At 44.4% G+C, this 16,654-nt stretch overlaps 1 protein-coding gene across 1 annotated transcript in view; it reads left to right on the top strand.

Annotated features, from left to right (window-relative positions):
• UCHL3 (ubiquitin C-terminal hydrolase L3) overlaps positions 1-15,720 on the top strand; it is a 29,657-nt gene extending 13,937 nt beyond the window's left edge. The window contains exons 4-6 of the mRNA XM_048492320.1: positions 9,871-9,946; positions 14,881-14,939; positions 15,506-15,720. Of these exons, the coding sequence (XP_048348277.1) occupies positions 9,871-9,946; positions 14,881-14,939; positions 15,506-15,589 (219 nt within the window). The 3' untranslated portion in view covers positions 15,590-15,720. The remainder of the gene's footprint in view (positions 1-9,870; positions 9,947-14,880; positions 14,940-15,505) is intronic.
• The last annotated feature ends 934 nt before the right edge of the window (positions 15,721-16,654 follow it).

The following is a 16,654-nucleotide window of genomic DNA, read 5'->3' as shown; positions in this document are numbered from 1 at the left end:
ATTTAAAACAACATAAACCCTTTCAACTGATGGCGGCAGTTAGTTTAAATTACAATCCTGAACCTGCTAAGGAAAGAGGGTGGAAGATTTTAAAACGTTTCATATTTTAGTCATAGTTTAGTTACCTTATGCTGCTGTATGACCATAATAAAGATTGGTTGATTGAGGAGTGGAATTTTTCCACTCGATAACAAATTCCGTTGCTGTCTGAAAGCAGTTATGAAGGTACAAATGGTGCCTTTGGGGAGGCAGAACTGAATGCTAAGTTTTTTAATGGTTTTTCTTTGTGTGTGAGAAAACAGCACTTCAGCGAGAAGGCCCAGATGAACTCTTGCCATTTGTTGCCATGCTTTATGGAGAGGTACCTGGATGTGGAATTCCATTCATACAAACTACCTGGAACACAGTGTTGCAGGAACACATAATTTAACAAGTTGGTAGTAGACAGCATGGCACAAAATGGCTGCCATGAGGGATGGACCAATCATAAAATGTTAGGATGGTCCAAACCAAGCAGCTGTTTCCAAAGGGCTGGACCCCGCAGATATAGAGGCGACAGACATATCCCACATTTTTCTGAACTATTTCCCACTCCAGTGAAATGGAGGAAAGTTGGAACTGTCTGATTGCATTGGGAATGAGTTGGAACAGGTGCCAGGAAATGCATTGGCAAGTCCTACACTGGAGACCACTAATCTAGCCCTTGTTAAATGCTTCCTGAGAAGTCATCAATAATGGGCAATATATATTAGCTTTTCCCTTCCCATCTCATGAACATATAACACAGACTACTCATTTGCTTTTCTTTTTAAAAGATAAAAGCACGAGCCACAATAAGCATGGAAACATAAAATTTCCAAAAAGCTTTGAAGCCATGCGAAGCAACCATTTCTTTCCTTTTTCCTGATTTTTTTGGAGCAGGGAGAAAACACATTTGGAGATAAAACCCAAACAACATGGAACGTTTTCAAACCTAAACGTACGTTGCTGCTTGCGAAGAAAATGCGTCATTCATAACTTACATAACATATAAAACTGCACTAATTTACATACATGTCTTGAGTTTCTATAGAAATATTCAGAGGGAACTGTGAACTGTTGCACCCTTGTGTTCCTCTTCATTTCCCCCATCTTTTGGGTAGCTGAATTTTACAAAAAGGAAAACTGTGTAGTATTACCTGTGCCAAAACAGTTTTGTGTGATGACGGTAGGATTACCAACTTGTTTATGAACTGCATACACAGATGAACTAAGCTTTATCATTTATTGTCAAATGCCACTTTATAGCATTTGGGTTATATCAAATTCTTATTTAAACCAACGTAGTCTTGAAAACGTTTGCTTACTGTATGTGCAGGAATGATATATAGGGTATACAGTGATGTAGTCTGTTTTACATTAAAATTTTCATGTTGCACATTTTGAGAATAAATACTGTTTTAGGATTAAGATTTCTAGAGAAAAGAGTTCTTAGGACCTGTATGCCTTGTTAAACTGCCCAGTTTTCTGTCAGAAGAAACTGAAGAAGTCTTTGGTGTGTTCATGTTTGGAGCGGGGGTGGGGAGATCCCAGTGTTTTCACCCTTTTCTCCATGGGGCCTCATCTCTAAGCGTTCTCCTTGCCCCATTTTCCCCGTCTATTTGGTGAACTATCAGCTTATACCGCAGATGTTTTTCTAAAGGGACAAACTATAATGAAGGGATTATCTTCCTTTTTCCGTGGTTATCCTCTTGATGAGTGGTGAAATGCTACAGTTTCTTGTGCAATTACTTAAATGCTTGAAATGGAGCCTAGGGCACGGAGTCACTGTTCATTTGGATTCCACCACAAACAAAGACCACAAACCAATTCTTCCCATCCCTCATCTTTAAACCCCCCACAAAAGGCCACCATGAATTATTTGCAACTTGGTGGCACTTAATTATTTAAATATTTCAAAAGCGTACTCCGTCTCTTTTTCTCAGACTGAAGTAGAACTGAACGCTCTTCCGTTAAATGGGAGCGTGTCGCGGAGTGAAACTGTACGATTGCCTTTTAGTCTGAAGTAGGTAAAGTGTCTTTGTTTTGTTTTTTTGTTTTTAATATTCATGTAGTCTCCGACCTCCTTGCCGCCCTCACCATCCACCTCATCCCAGCCTCTGTTTAGCCACTGCAAAATGAAGGCGTCACCCTTGCGTCGCTCCGCCTCCCTGACGCTGGTCAGATGCAATCACGTAGCCTCTGCAAAAGCTACGTCCCCCGTAAAGGCTACAAGTCCACCTGTCTGCCTTCAGCGATGGAGGCCCACAATATCATTATCATCCATTGAGCTGCATTCTGTTGTAAGTGTAGCTTCTTGCCCTCTTGCCACTCATCATTAAGGCCTGAAGAGCTTCTTTCCGCTTTCTCGAGTCCCCTTTTGGGCTTCACCTTTGCTGCTTTACATCTTCATCCAGAGACTCTCTCGATTCTGTGAAAGAAAGAGAGAGAGGTGACCTCTAATGGACACTGCCGCTCATTTCTCCCATCTGCTAGCCAGCTGTTCTCCCTCCCTGGTGTTTCTTTCGGGGTTGCTGACTTTAAATTCTCTGCCAAATTGGTTTCTTTTGCACCTGATTAAATAGGACTGCCGTAGTCACTTTGCTTTATCATGAGCTTAGTGCTCTTCATGCTTTCAAATCCCTGTAATTAAAAACAATGAAACCATGGGATAAATGTTCTTGTAGCATCTTGATTCTGTTGCATTTGTAATGAAAATCTTCCAGCTGTTGGCAAAGGTTGCCCGTTGTTCGATTCGTTGTGATTAAAACTTTGTTGATTTCTGGAAATAGTTTTGAATCATGCTAATCTCCTTTGAATCTCCCTTTCCCCTTAATCTATTAACCTGTGCTTTGTCAATTCAAATTTTAACCTTTTTCTTTCTCAGGAATAACTGTCCCCAACACTTTCCAGTTCAGGAGAGGCAGTGTTCCCAGGAGGGGAGATCATGAACATTACTTTTCTTGTGGGTACTAATAGCACTAACTTGAACTAAGAACGGTAGTGTTCCCTCCACAATATATAGCAGTGATGGCGAACCTATGGCACGGGTGCCAGAGGTGGCACTCGGAGCCCTCTCTGTGGGCACGCGCACACAGAGTTCATCGTGGGGGGTGGAAAATCACCCCCCCCACACACACACACATCTAGACTGGTCTGGGCTATTGAGCATGATGTGTGCGCACCATGGTCAGCAGGGAGGACTCGGCTGGCAGGCCTGGTGCCTGTGTCTCGGGATGGCTGCTAGGCCGGGTGCAGAAAAGGCAGAGATGCTAGAGAGGCACAGAGCAGTGCGCGCAGGACTTGCTGCAGGCTAGAGCAGGCTGGCCCCTGCTCGAGCAGGTGGGCCGGAGGAAGAGGGAGCCAGCTGTTTTTTTCTAAACTAAAACCTCAGTATTCAGGTTAAATTGCCGGGTTGGCACTTCGCGAAAAATAAGTGGGGTTTGGGTTGCAATTTGGGCACACGGTCTCAAAAAGGTTCGCCATCACTGATATATAGCATTATCACCAGTATTACAGATAGTCATTAGCTTCAAATGTGAAAATATCCTTGGCTTCTTTGTTAATGTCTTTGCTGTATGTTTCTAGGTAGCTTTTTCCCCTAAATTATGGAGGGAAGCCACTCTGTGGTACAAAGCACCACGCTGTCCAGCATATAGTGTTGAATGGCTTTACCACTTCAGATGACTTAGGTCACTTCAGTGCAAGTAATCCCTCTTCTTTTCACAAGAGCTACTAAAGGGGAAAAAACCTCAGTTAAGGTAGATGTGGAGTTCAGCAGCTATCCTACCAATTGGCTTCTTCAAAACATATTGTCTTTCTTGTCTACAGTGCCTCCCCACCATTGGCTTATCAAGCTCAGTATTGTCCATTCAGACTGGCAGTAGCTCTCTAGGGTACAGGCACATACTATCTGGTCCTTTCTAACTGGAGATGCCAGGGATTGAACCTGAAGACTTCAGCATACAAAGTGGATGCTGTTCCATTGAGTCACTGGCCCTCTCCTCATTCAGAGATGCTAGCTATCTGGTCAGTCGGTCCCTGCTTTGAAGAAGCTACACACAATTCATGTAGCCGACTCTTCATTTCTGCAGCACCAGGATAACGGAGATCAGTGTGTAGTCAAGGACAGATAAACACGTGCAGATGTGAAGAACAAATAAGTGCAGCTGTTCCCTAGGCACGAAAAAGCAGTATCAGTGTGGCATTTGGTGAAATGGGGACCTCTTTCCAGGATTTTGGCCGAACAGGGAAGAAGAGGGAACTTCAGACGCTGTCCATAATGAAAGAGCTCTCTTTTGAAAACATGGGAAGTGCCATCAAGTCACAGCCAATTTAGGCAATTCTGTAGGGTTTTCAATGCCTATGCATAGTGACGCTGGACTTCCTTCATGGTCTCTCAACCAATTACTAACTAGGACCATTGGATCTGCTTAGCTTGGGCCATCCAAGTCAGGGCTTTAACAATATACATTTTCCCTAATTATGTATCTTTCTATTGATATAAAAGTAGACATTGTCTGACTATAAATACTGTAGCTGCCATAGTACTTTTTTGTTATTGAGTCATATCCGACTGATGGTGACCTCTGGTGATGTTTTCAAGGCAAGAGAGTCTTGAAGGTGGTTTGCCATTGCCTGCCTTGTGACCCTAGTATTCTTTGGTGGCCTCCTGTCCAAATACTGATCAAGGTAAACCCTGCTTGGCTTCCAAGATCTGATGAGATTGGACTGATCTGGGCTATCCAGGTCAATATCTAGCAGATACAAAATTCCTAGGTGGTACATAAATTCTCTTTGTATGTTTTCAGACCTGCTTCTTATATCTATGTGCTAATAGCGGTCAAATATGAGGATACTTAAATCCAGAGACCAGAGCTGTGAACAGGCAAGCCTGATCTTTCTACAATCTGAAAAAGACCCCTGGTTAACAGAAAAAATATGAAATCTTAAAAAAAAATCAAAACATGGAGTACTAAAAAACCCCCAAAGTAATAAGAAGTGAGTCTGTAGCTTTAAGCAATGGATTCCCTCAGTAGCTGTTGTTAGGCAGCCACACTATTCCAAGCTTGGTTCTGTCTGTAAAAGGCAGGGAGTAGTGCATGCCCTTTCCATGTCTCTTTTGGCCTTTGAGGAGGGTACATTGAGACCAGGCCTGGCTAGGGTTCCCAGCTCCAGGTTGGCAAATTCCTGGATATTTTGTGGTGAAGCTGAAGAAGGGCATGGTTTGGAGAGGGGAAGGGCCTCAGTCAGATATAATGCCATAGAGTCCACCCTCTAAAGCAGCCATTTCCTCCAGGGAGACAGGCCTGTGTTGTCTGAAGTTCAGTTGTAATTCTGGGAGCTCTCCAGGTCTCACCTGGAGGTAAGTATCAGGATGGTCAAACTGCAGTTGAGGGCTGGAGATCATCTGAAATTAGAACTGATCTTTGGATGGCAGAGATCAGTTCCCCTGGAGAAAATGGCAGCTTTGGAGGGTGGACTCTGGCATTATACCCTGCTGAGGTAGCTTCCCTCCCTGAACCTTGCCTCTGAAGGCTCTACCTCCAAATCTCCAGGAATTTCCCAACCTGGAGCTATCAGCCTTCGGGAAGAGGCTATGGAGCCTTTCTGAAATGGGAAAGAGGAGCGGGGAAATGAGATGCTGTGAAGAGCTTTCTCCACAGATGCCTCCTGCAAGTCTTGTGGGTTCCCCCTTGTCCCAGTCTGAAAGTGCTAGTGTCACATGACTTGAAGACCTGCATCAATGCATGTTGAGACCAAGAGGTGGCCTGGAATGATGATGGACAAGAGCCTTCATGGTCATCTGGTATGTGCTTACCTTAGGAAGTTCTTGGAGAAGGCCCTTAGTATGTGTGTAAGGACACTTGGGCGACTGTACCGCTACATGCCCTGGACCTGGCAGCTCAAATGCGGAGCTGCTGCCTTCAGGGAAGGCAATCTTGCTCCTAATTGGACTTTGTCTGTACATTGGATTGCAGATTCTTATGCAGCTGGAGCTGTTGACAAATCAAGGAGGCATCATTGATGTGTTTTCTTTTTGCTCATCCTACAGAACTTTTAAGGAAGGGATGCACAAATGTCTTCCTTGATAACTTTCCAGAGGCGCACCCCCCCCCCCCATATGCTTACTTCATGCTGTTCTTTGTAAGCTACCTTTGTGTCCTCCACTTGAATGGTTGTTTTTTTGGCAACAAAAAGTCCTGAAATCCTTTTAAACTTCTTTTTTTTATGGGGAAGGAATTTCAGCCTCTTAAACACACAAAGGTGCCTGTCGGTCCATTGGTCTATCAAGACCAGTCTTGTCTACTCCAAGTGGCAGGGATTCTCTGGAGTCTGCAGCTGGGATCTTTCACATCACCTGCAACCCGGTCCTTTTAGCTGGAGAGGTCGTGGATCGAACCTAGGACATTGTGCATGCTAAGCCATGCTGAGTCCCATCACTGAGCCATGGCGCTTCCCTTAAAATCAGTTGTCCTTTGACTTTTTTCTAGTTCCGACATATTTTTCACTCGTACACGGAACAACTGTGCCAGACTTCCAGTTAGTACCTGGTACTTGGAAATATGTGCCACCATATCTGCTTATGACAACATTTCTACAAATACGACATGTTTTTACAGTGGTATGTTGGCTCAGTACTGTTATCACACGCCTCGGCATTGAGAGGTTGGTCACTCTTGCGACGTAAGCCATGTTAAAAGAGACAATCCTGGAAACTGCTTAGTTGAAATCCAGGGTTTTAAAGTCGGTATCGTTATTAAACGGGCATTGCCAGTTCTTGGCTTGGATCCTACAGTGAGGCTCTGGTGATGGAAGGAATTCCCCTTTGGTATAGCGTGATGTTCTCACCTCTCCATTTCTGCTGCTCCTGGACAACAGGGGACCTTTTCAGCTGATTGGAGGGAGGAGCTGAAGGGTCTGCAAGAAGTGCAGGGGATTGCGCCCCATGTCTGGGGAAACCCTCCGCTGGATCTGACTCGTCGATGTGTGGTGGATATTTACTGAGCCATTACTTGGGTACTGAGGGGGTACATGATACAAAGGGCAGAGGGGTACATCTGCTTCTGTGAATTCTTTAAAAACCCTGTATTGACAGTTTGTACACTCAGATTAGCTGTTCCGTTGTTGTCCCCCCAGAACAGGTTTGACAGTGGCAGCTTTCGTAGTCTCCAGTTTAGGGGCACAAAGAGAATCATTATGCGTGGAGGTGCCTTGCATAAATGTGACTGCATAATCCACAGGAAATCGACACTGGTTCATGCCGTTCAGGGAAAGGTGACCAAAAGGTCAGCTTGTTGGGCTGTTGACCAGTCAAAAGCTATTCACTGACAGTCGGTAATAGAACTGCAGTCAAGTTTTGTCATGCATTCCATGAGACCAAGAATGCCACTAGAAGGGAGTAGCTATCATTTACGAGCAAGGGCAGGACGCAAACCTAGTGTCATTTACGAGCAAGGGCAAGTGGCAAACCTGGTGTCATTTATGAGCAAGGGCAGGAGGCAAACCTGGTGTCATTTATGAGCGAGGGCAGGAGACATACCTGCACAGCTTATTTCTCCTGCCCACTTGACAGGTCTGCTGGCATCTCTAGCACAGCATTGACTCCTTGTCTCCTTTACACAACTGGCTTTTTTGGATTGGAGCCAGACTACATTTTCCACTAGCAGAAAGGACGGAATAATTCTTACCAATTTTTGTCTCTTCCTGCTGCAAACCACTGATTTGTGTCTCATGCGATTCTTCACCCCAAGAGCAGAATTTCAGGGAGATCAGTAGACCGCAGCAGGAGAGGAGAGGAAGGAAAGTGCCTTTTCTGAACATAAAATGTAGTCTGAATCCAGCCTTGATATTCTTTATGCACTACTATCAGTTTACAGAGTGCAAGCCAAGGGCCAGAAGTCTTCACTTTCTTAGATTTCAGTTGTAAGTGAAAATTGGAAACTGTAGGCTGGTCTTGGTGGTCCAGGATAAAAGCCAGATTTGGGGGGTGGGATGTTTGGGTGAATCATTCATTTTTATAGAAACCTTTATGTATTGGCCAAATGCTATAATTCAGGGTGCCATCTCTCTTTCTGGAGCAACATGTCGTGAGAAATCTACATTTAATGCTGATTTTGTTTGGCTCAACAAGTTAAGTAAGCTTGGCTTTGCGGTATCGTAACTATTAAACTGCCTGACCATTTTTAGTTCTGATACAGGCGATGCTTCGGAAAGATTTTGTCAATTTGTGTTTGGGTGGATGGCCAGTCCTAGTGGGCAGAGGCCCCTAACTGTGTGCTGCCCTGTTTCCGGATCGACTGCAGGCCTTGTCAAACCACACATGCACTGGGATTTACCTGTTCAGAACTCTTTCCATTCTTTGCATTCGTTCTCAGGGGTCCAGGACTGAATTTTGGATAAGGGCCACAGAGAGAAGGGGCTTAAACCTCCTTCCTTTGCCATGGACGCTCTGTCTAGTGACACCAGGGCTCTTATGCAGTTCCGCAGGGCCCGTGAGACAGAGTTATTCCACCAGGCTTACACTGGACATGGCTTTGGTACAAAGTGGCCCCCGTCACCCCTTTCCATCGTTCGCAATCATTAGTGTTAACCCTCATGGGAGTGTGTGTGTGTTTTGCCAACTTGGAAAACTGGTAGTAAATTATTAGAGTGCTTTAATGTTAGTTGGCTATGTTTTTAAATGTATGTGGTCAGCCACCCCAAGCCCAAAAGGGGAGGGGAGGCCTATTAAATCTGCGGAAATAAAAATATGCAACTTCTCCTGACTTGAGACAGCCCTTGCAAAGGCTTGTTCTCTTGGGAGAACATATGTGGGGGTCCCTGAGGCCTGGTTTACATGCAGTAGTGAAGTCATAGTTCAGCCATCAGGTCTGATTCTTCTTCTTTGCTCATGTTCAGTGATTCCCGCCCTCCTTTTTTACTGACAAACTATGGTTTGCTGTCAAATCGGAGCTAGCCAATCACCCGTTGGTTTTGCCTTCACCCGCTGAAGCAGAACTGGAACCTACGGTTTGAAATAGACTTCCAGTTCCCATCTAGGGGCAAAGTACAGTTTGCTGATTCAGGCATAAAGGTTTGCCTAAAGCAAGCAGTCAAGAAACAAATGGGAGGAAAGGGATGGAGGGAGGATGGAAGAAGAGTGTGGATTTGAGCCCAGACCTTGAACTCAAGAGGGTAATCCATACTATGGCCTGTTGTTCTGGTTTGTCTTCTGCATTTTTAGCAAAGTTGCTTTGGAATATGGGCTTATGTGTACAGTAACTGTGTGTGTGTGTGAGTGAGAGGGGGGGGGGAGGAGTTTTTAAAGCCACTTTGAGACTCCTTACAGTTGAGAAAAGTGGGGTATAAATCCAAACCCTTCTTCTCTAGTCACAGTTCTCTCATAACTCTTCCAGCCCCACCTGCCTTACAAGGTATCTGTTGTGGGAAGAGAAAGGGAAAGGAGTTTTTTAAGCCACTTTGAGACTTCTTATGGCTGAGAAAAATTGAGTATAAATCCAAGCTCTTCTATTTTATAATGCCAGCATCAAATATTAAGTCACATAGTAAGCTGTCTACCATTCTTCTAGCACTTTGACAGTATCCGATCTCTGCTGGCTAACTTCTAAAACAAGAAGGTCCAGATTCCTGCCTGGCTGGCATCTGCTCCGTAGCCCTTAATCCTTGAGGTGTGTAGATTGGCTTGGCAGTGAGGGAAAAAGCATTCTTTGAGTTTTTTAAATCCCTCTGGTCTTTTATGTCGTATCAGGCATTCAGGCAATGCTCTGAATCCACGTTCAAATGAATGTCTTCCTGTATTGCCAAATAAGAGTTCACTAACAGTCTCTCTACATGGTTCTTCTCTTGCAGGCACCCAGTATAGATGAAAAGGTAGATCTTCACTTCATTGCATTAGTAAACGTTGGCGGCAACCTCTATGAATTGGGTAAGGTCAAACTCTCTTTCTTTTACAGCTGAAATGACTTGTCAGCTGCATGCTTTAGTTCCGAATATCTGAATCATCTCCCAGTTTCTGTTCTGCTTTTTGCCTGGGTGGATAGCAGCAGCTATTAAAAAATATCATCACCTGGTTCAATTAATTTTTTCTTTTTCGTTTGTTTAAAAAGTCTCACTACAATTTACCTTTCATCCCAATTCTCACATTATTTCTATTGAGAAGAGTAATCTTGGAATTCTTGGATGACTATTTTCAACAATAGTCCCTCTAAGCCAATTGGCCAGTGCCAACAGGGGCTGATGGGAATTGTAGGGAATTGAACATCTGAAGTGCCAGAGTTGGACACCTCTGCTCTAAGCATTCCCCAGTGCTGAGTAAAAGTCCAAAAACACTGTGTGGAACTGACCCCCCTAGGAGAGGCCACCTTGCCGGGTGACCCCTTCCAAGGAACGTTTCCCAACACTTAGTTTCCCTTCTCTATGTTATCCTCACAACCTGAGAGTGGTGTGTGACTGGCCCACAGTCACCCAGCCAGATTCCTCAGCAGAGTGGGCATTTCAGTCTGGATCTTCTAAATCCTTGTCAGATCTTGTCACATCTTAGAAGCTAAGCAGGGTCAGTCCTGACCAATATTTGGATGAGAGATCATGAGGGAATACAAGGATTGCTATGCAGAAGAAGGCAATGACAAGCCACCTCTGAATGTTTCTTGTCTTGAAACCTGTATGGGGTCATCATAAGTTGGCTGTGACTTGATGGCAAAACTTGATGGCAAAACAAGCATCACCTCTTCTCCTTTATCAACTGTTTAAGCTATCTTATCACACTACAAGTATTACTTGTCAGTTTCTGTATTGATAATAGCAATCCTGATGGCATTAGGCTACAGGTAGTCCTGTGGTAATGAACTGAGTCAATTTAACTTAATGACAGTTGTTTTTAAATAAAGATCCTGGTTTTACATATTCAACAACTGTATATATCTCGATAAACACTGTACTATATTGGCTGCTGCTCATCAACATTTAAGGTAAAATTAGTCCCCTGTTCAAGCACTGGGTCATTACTGACCCATGGAGTGACATCTCATCACAACGTTTACTAGGCAGACTATGTTTAGGGGGTGGCTTGCCATTCCTTTCCCCAGTTGTCTACACTTTGCCCCTAGCAAACTATGTCCTCATTTACCGACTTGGAAGGATGGGAGGTGGAGTCACTTTTGAGCCCCCCTACCTGAACCCGACTTTCATCGGGATCAAACGCGGGTCGTGAACAGAGCTTTGACTGCAGCTGACCCCTCTGCACTCCGGGACTCTTCATCATCACGTACAGATCTTAAAGTTAATTTGCAGCTTGGCATTTTGAAGATGCTTAGGTAATAAAAGAAGACTCATCTAAATGAGACACTGGAGATCCGTGACTACATCACATCTCTTTAAGTTTCCATTAACAGCAGCTGTGCGAGTGTGTGAAATGAGTTGGAGAAGAGAAGGGGGTTCAATGAAGAGGATTCGGTGCCTCTCCTGAAGCTGCTATTTGCACAGACAAGGCTGAATTAAGGCCCTGTATGTCTTATATTGATGCACATGGCAACTCCAGAAGAAGCAGTGGAAACATTTGAGGGTGGGGTAGATGGTAGCACGGAGGGAATCCTTCTTCCTCCCCACCAGCTGTTAAGGGAAATTTATAGGAATGGAGCTATGCAATCACAGATCTGTTTCCTCAAGCTGAACTCAGGGACTGTAGGGCGGTATTTTAAGTAATGCAGGTTTCTCATCTGTGATACTTTCTGTGAGAATGAGTTGCATGGGGAAGGTCATTGATTCTGTCCCTGGTGTGTCTATGATGAAAAGATCCCTGAAAATGATGCAGTATCCTTACCAAAGCTAAATACAGCTGAATCTTTTTATTCACTGTCAGGAAATCCATGGTGGAAGAAAGGGGCAGGGGGCAGTTGACATAGGTATAGATTTTTATGGGGTGGGTTCAGGGGGGCAGGGCCACAACCCCACCTGCCCCTGGGGGCGTAACCATGCCTCCCCAAGCCCCACCCCTGGCCTCAGTGCTTATAAAAGCAGCTCTCCGAGGTCAAGGACAGAAGACTCCCTTGCCCCACGCACCCACCTCCCACTGGCTGGGCTCCCAGCCAGCAGTCCCTTCTGCACCCCGCCCCAGTAGAGGCGTAGCTAGGGAAAATGGAGCCCGGTACAAAATCTGAGTTTTGCACCACCCTCATGGGCAGCCACTGTGATGCTGGAATCCATCCCCAAACAGCATCACTTTCAGTGGTGTTTAAACTAGGGAGCCCAGATTTGCCTTTTAAATCCATCTTAAAGGGAGAATCTGGGGTCCCCAGCTAAAACAACATTGAAACTGATGCTATTTTGGGTGGATTATCCCCCACCCTGAAATAGCATCACTTTCAATGTTTAAACTGGGGACTTCAGATTCTTCCTTTAAATCCATGCCAAAGGGGGTGGATTTAAAAGGAGAATCTGGGGAAATTTGGAGGGTGCCTGGTGTCAGGGGTGCAATTGTTAAACTAGCAGCACCAAACTCTCGGTGTATCTTTAGGATACTCTCCTGATGATACCACCCAGGTTTGGTGAAGTTTGGTTCAGCGGGTCCAAAGTTATGGACCCTCAAAAGTGTTCTCCCCATCTCCTATTAGCTCCCATTGGAAACAATGGCGGATGGGGGCATCCCCTTTGGAAGACCCCCTGAACCAAACCTCAACAAACCTGGGTGGTATCATCAGGGGAGTCTCCCAACAAATCCCTGAAATTTTGGTGCTGCCAGCCTAAAAATTGTGCCCCCTGTAGGCAAAAAAACTTAAAAACACTAAAAAATAAAAACAAACAGGGGGCGGAGCTTCGGACATGTAATGGGGGGTTGAACCCGGGAAACTCCCCCCCCCTTTCCTATGTCCTTGGTGGGGGGATATAAGTGCAGCCGAAAATCTCTACTGGCAGGGTCTGAAAAAAATCCTTGACCTGGGATTTTGCAATCTTCCCCTCTACCCCCTGCTACAAGCCATTAGTAAAAACCTTGAAAGAATTCTGAGCAACTGCAGCCTTCAGAATGGGCTTGTAAATGATAACTACTGAAAATCCCCCAAATCTGCTTTTACTTGCATGCTTGAAGTCTGTCCAAATAATAAGTTTGCCTTTGGTTCCCGGAGCCCCACATATAAACACAGAAATCTTATGCTCTTCCATAGAAAACAGGCTGTTTATATTTATAGGTAATCATTTGCAGTGCCTTTCCCCAAAATAGATTTGGGATTGGAGTCAAAGAAAATGTAGCTTGCAAAAATATGAGTGCGTTCAGCTCTGGGTCTGTGGAACGTAACCAAGAATGTGTAGCGCAGAACCGCTCTGGGTTGTCAGACATTGTCAGAGGGTTGTCCAATGCAGTAAATATAAAAATTGGTTCAAACATAATACTTCATTTGAACGTTGTTTAGATGGTCTTTGTACTCAGTTTAAGCTGCTTATCTAAGTACAAATACATGTTGTTTGGCAAACGCTTCAAAACCAGCATAGACAGTCTGGTCTGATATGTTCCACAGGCCGGGGGTAGAGGTTGAGGCGAAAAATGCCTGCTTATCTGTGGCCATTCTATTAAATAGTGTTTCAGAAGAGCTGTTGTGGAGGATATTTGAACAGCTTGTTGGCCATGGGAGCTAGACTGAGATTCTATGCTAGTCTAGGCATAGAAGTCTATGCCTAGATTCTATGCCATGGAATCTAGAAAAGGGGTCTGCAACTTGCGGCTCTCCAGATGTTCATGGACTACAAATGCCATCAGCCCCTGCCAGCATGGCCAATTGTAGTCCATGAACATCTGGAGAACTGAATTGTAGTTCATGAACATCTGGAGAACCACAGGTTGCAGACCCCTGATCTAGAAGCTATGCCAGATTTTGAATATGGAAGGCAAGTGATGATGGAAAGGGTTGACGTGCCAGTTTATGGCAAGAACTGGAGGGTTTTCAAGGCAAGAGATGCTCAGCGGTGGTTGGCCATTGCCTGCCTCTTCATTTCAACCATGGACTTTCTTGGTGGTCTCCCATCCAAGTAGCAACCAGAACCAACCTGGCTTAGCAGCCGAGATCTGATGAGATAAGGCTAGCCTGGGCTTTCCAGGTTAGGTTCAGGAAGAAAAGTGGGAGAAGACCTTTGGGGTTATGTGGATAGTGATCATATATCTGAATGAAATATTTGCAATGAAGAAGAAGAAGAGTTGGATTTATATCCCCCTTTCTCTCCTTTAAGGAGACTCAAAGGGGCTTACAAACTCCTTTCTCTTCCCCTCTCACAACAAACACCCTGTGAGGTAGGTGGGGCTGAGAGAGCTCAGAAGAACTGTGACTAGCCCAAGGTCAACCAACTGGCATGTGTGGGAGTGTACAGGCTAATCTGAATTCCCCAGATAAGCCTCCACAGCTCAGGTGGCAGAGCAGGGAATCAAACCCAGTTCCTCCACATTAGAGTACACCTGCTCTTAACCATTACACAATGGTGTTCTTATGTCTGCTGTTAGAGATAACATATATCAAAGGTTTTCCAATGTAGGATGCTTACAAAGCACAGAAGAACTTACAGAAGAACCTTCTTTTTTAAAAAAAAATCATTAATGGCTGTGGTCAGTTAATAACTGGATGGCACAAAACTGGACTTTAAGAACCAAAGCTTGATTATTCCTGCCTGTGTGGCTTTCAGCTAGAATGGGATTTCTTTTGGACAATGGCAGAAAACATCAAAGGGAAGGTGTTTAAATTGCAGTTTGGTTAGACTTAAGGAAAGCATTAGGAAAAGCACTGTATTATTGTGTTGATAGCAGCAACATTGTTAGTTTCCGATTGCTGTGCTTCCGCTACTCTTTCCCAAAGCAGTAAATGAGTATGATTATCCCTACAGATGGACGGAAGCCTTTCCCAATAAACCACGGGCAATCCAGCGATGCCACGTTCTTAGAGGTACGGTTTTTCAAATGCTTTTACACCACCACCATTTCACAGACCTAAAATTACACGCCTGTTATAGAAACTATTGTAACCTCTGTAACTGATGTATGGTAAAATATATAGCTTCGAATGGCGGCCTTTAAATTTGCACACAGAGTACTATTCATTGTTGACAGTATTCAGTTTGCAGTTTGGACTTCAAAGTAACTTCTGACCTGTCTGAAAGCTTGCTAAATGTACAGTGGGAAAACCTTTGCTGTGTTCCGCATCCGTCAGAAAGACAATAAGTGATGGTCCTATGTATTGTCGCATGCTTTCATGGTTAGAATCACTGGGGTGTGGTGTGGTTTCCGGGCTGTATGGCCATGTTCTAGTAGCATTTTCTCCTGACGTTTTGCCTGCATCTGTGGCTGGAAAAGATGCCAGCCACAGATGCAGGCGAAACATCAGGAGAAGATGCTGCTAGAACACGGCCATACAGCCTGGAAACCACACCACACCCCAGCGATAGTCCTATGCCTTGTTCCATTATTTCTGTACACTGAATTACATCTTCTGCCTTTTTTGTTTCTTTTTAGGATGCAATAGAAGTATGCAAGAAATTCATGGAGCGGGACCCAGAGGAATTAAGATTTAATGCAATTGCTCTGTCAGCAGCCTAAGTTATTCTTAAGTGGTTTTGGAAAACCCTGTGTTGTCTTAAGTATTGTAACAATTATGCTTTTGCCATGATTACAGTTTTGATACCTCCCAAGTAACATGTTGATGCAGATTAAAATTTCGATTTCTCCTATATCTCTTGTGGGCCATTCCTTCGCCATTATTTTGAGCAAATCTAGATGACTAATGTTCCTTGGGTAACAAAAGACAGCACTGTGTGCTGGTTCGCACTACCTTTTTTTGAACGTGTGGAGGCATACTCTGGAGTCATGAGTATGCCAGAAGCGTCGGTGAACTGCATGGCAAATATGGCCAGCGGGGATTCATCTCGTGAGAACAGCTGGAAAACATCCTCACTACAACAGTAAAAACAAAAACAGATGTTCTCAGCAGGAGTGTGTATAGGGCCCCTTCCGCACAGGCAGAATAATTCACATTCAATCCACTTTCACAATTATTTGCAAGTGGATTTTGCTATTCCGCACAGTAAAATCCAGATGCAAAGTACATTGAAAGTGGATTGAAAGTGTGTTATTCTGCATGTGTGGAAGGGGCCTAGTTCATGAATGCTCAATTTACAAAGCAACTGAAGTGTCCTTCTCTGTTTTATCACAAGCACGCTTTCCATAAACAGGCGCCAACTTGATAAGATACATTTGTGTGAATTAAAAATTGATAGACACATGCATTAAAACAGGGATGTTCAAAATGGTATTCCCAAACTACTGAGAGCCAGAAGCAATTTTTTTTTTTGCACTCTAGACACTGACCACATTTCAGGGGATCATAGGCCAGTTATATATGCAGTGTTTACCTTGTGACTGCTGTGCTTCACAGCAGGTTTTCCCCATAGTGTTATGTTTCAACAGGTTTCTCCCAGTGCAAAGTGAACTCAGCCGAGCCAGTCGGCCCCTTTGCCCGCCTTTCACTTCTATCTGCACGGGGAGGAGCTGCTGTTATGTGGGTGGGGAAAGCTGGGTGGTGCGAGGGAACCCGAAGAAGCAATGTAGTAACTGTATAGCTGAAGACTTTCATGGCCGGAATCACTAGGATGTTGTGGGTTTTCC

The sequence above is a fragment of the Sphaerodactylus townsendi genome, linkage group LG04, assembly GCF_021028975.2.
Source record: "Sphaerodactylus townsendi isolate TG3544 linkage group LG04, MPM_Stown_v2.3, whole genome shotgun sequence".
Classification (NCBI taxonomy): domain Eukaryota; kingdom Metazoa; phylum Chordata; class Lepidosauria; order Squamata; family Sphaerodactylidae; genus Sphaerodactylus; species Sphaerodactylus townsendi.
Note: the sequence above shows the minus strand (reverse complement) of the source record. Positions and strands in the feature narration are given on the sequence as shown.